The sequence below is a fragment of the Acanthamoeba castellanii genome (genome assembly GCF_000313135.1).
Source record: "Acanthamoeba castellanii str. Neff unplaced genomic scaffold scf7180000084724, whole genome shotgun sequence".
Taxonomy (NCBI): domain Eukaryota; phylum Discosea; order Longamoebia; family Acanthamoebidae; genus Acanthamoeba; species Acanthamoeba castellanii.
The window spans coordinates 211,590-213,052 of NW_004457611.1; the positions used below are offsets into that span (position 1 = coordinate 211,590).

A 1,463-nucleotide genomic window follows, 5' to 3' on the forward strand; every position below is an offset into this window, starting at 1 on the left:
ACGACCACGACGACCACGGCCACCACGACGATGGTGACGAGGATCCGCCCACGCGGCACACGTCCAATATGAGTGGTGGGTGGGGGGTGGGTGGGGTGGGGGGAACCGCACGCAGGTCCGCAGGTGGGCAGGGGCGTGTACCGTGTACGAGGGGTATGGGCGGGGACGTGGGCGTCGAGTAGGAGACGTCCTCGAAGCGCACGGCAAGGCCGCCCTCCTCCACCGGCACAACTTGGCGCAGCTTGCGGCGCTCCCTGCGTACACCCATCCACCCACCCATCCAAGGCCGGTTGGCGGCGGCGGCGGCGGCGGCGGCGGCCATATCACGCACACGCATGAATGCCAGGCCAGCAGACCACGTGGCGGACGGCGCGCAGGCACGAGCACGTCGTCGTCGTCGACGACGAAGACGACGAAGACGTGGCAAGGCATGATTTGTATTGTGGGGTGGGGGTGGGGTGGGGTGGGGGTGGGGTGGGGGGGGGGACAATAGTAAAACGGCGGTGCCGTACCGCTGGAGGGCGTGGAGGTGCTCCATCTCGGCGAGGAGGTCGTGCACGCGGGCGTAGTAGCCCACCAGGTTGGAGAGCAGCGTGAACAGCTGGCCAGGCAGCCAGGCAGGAGGCGGCGGCGGCGGCGGCGCAACACACGCTCAGGTCAGACATCGGATCACGCCAAGGGGGGGGGGCTAAAGGAAGGTAGAGGCGCGTGCGAGTTTTGGCATAGTGGCCTCTCCCCGAATCGAATATATATATATATATGTATATTTATATTTAAAGTTATTCCCCATGGAGCATCACTGGCCTATCAAAATCATCATCATCATCATCATATATATATATAAAGGATCAATGGGGTAGGGGAGGAGGTACCTGAATGACGCTGGTGAAGGCGAAGATGAGGTAGAGGGTGACGAACGACGACTCGCTGATCTTGGCCGCCAGCTGGGGGGCCGTCAGGTCCGCATACGAGCCTGATATGGAGCCCACCACCACCACCACCGTCCGCGCACGACCGACGCACCATCGTCACCGTCCATTCCCCCCCTCCCCTCCAATGGCCCACACGCCTGCATGGGTGGTTGGGTGGTGCAAGAAGAAGAAGAAGGGATATATGTGTACGTACCAGCAAACACGGGGAGGGCGAGGAGGGCAAAGTTGAGGATGGACCCCAGGTACGAGAAGGCCTCCGTCGAGCCTGTGTACATTGGAGGAGGAGGAGGAGGAGGAGGAGGGCATACTATGGGTAAGGAGGAGGAGGAGGAGGAGGAGGAGCTGCTGCCCACCAGCCGCCCACCACGGGAGCGTAATATATGTCGTCGTTCGCATGGGGGGGGGGCAATGGAGAGCGGCGAGTGGGTGGCGCGCACAGGTGAGGAGCAGCTGCCGCCTGATGACCGCCAGTGTGGCTCTGTAGAGGCGGCCAAAGTCCCTCGCCGCCATCCGCGCCTCAGCGTCGTGCCC

At 63.2% G+C, this 1,463-nt stretch overlaps 1 protein-coding gene across 1 annotated transcript in view; it reads right to left on the reverse strand.

The window, feature by feature from the left end:
• ACA1_158320 (ATPbinding cassette, sub-family D (ALD), member 4, putative) overlaps positions 1 to 1,463 on the reverse strand; it is a gene marked incomplete at both ends in the record, with an annotated part of 3,466 nt that overhangs the window by 329 nt on the left and 1,674 nt on the right. The window contains 4 exons of the mRNA XM_004348476.1: positions 142 to 254; positions 513 to 601; positions 873 to 973; positions 1,126 to 1,197. Of these exons, the coding sequence (XP_004348526.1) occupies positions 142 to 254; positions 513 to 601; positions 873 to 973; positions 1,126 to 1,197 (375 nt within the window). The remainder of the gene's footprint in view (positions 1 to 141; positions 255 to 512; positions 602 to 872; positions 974 to 1,125; positions 1,198 to 1,463) is intronic.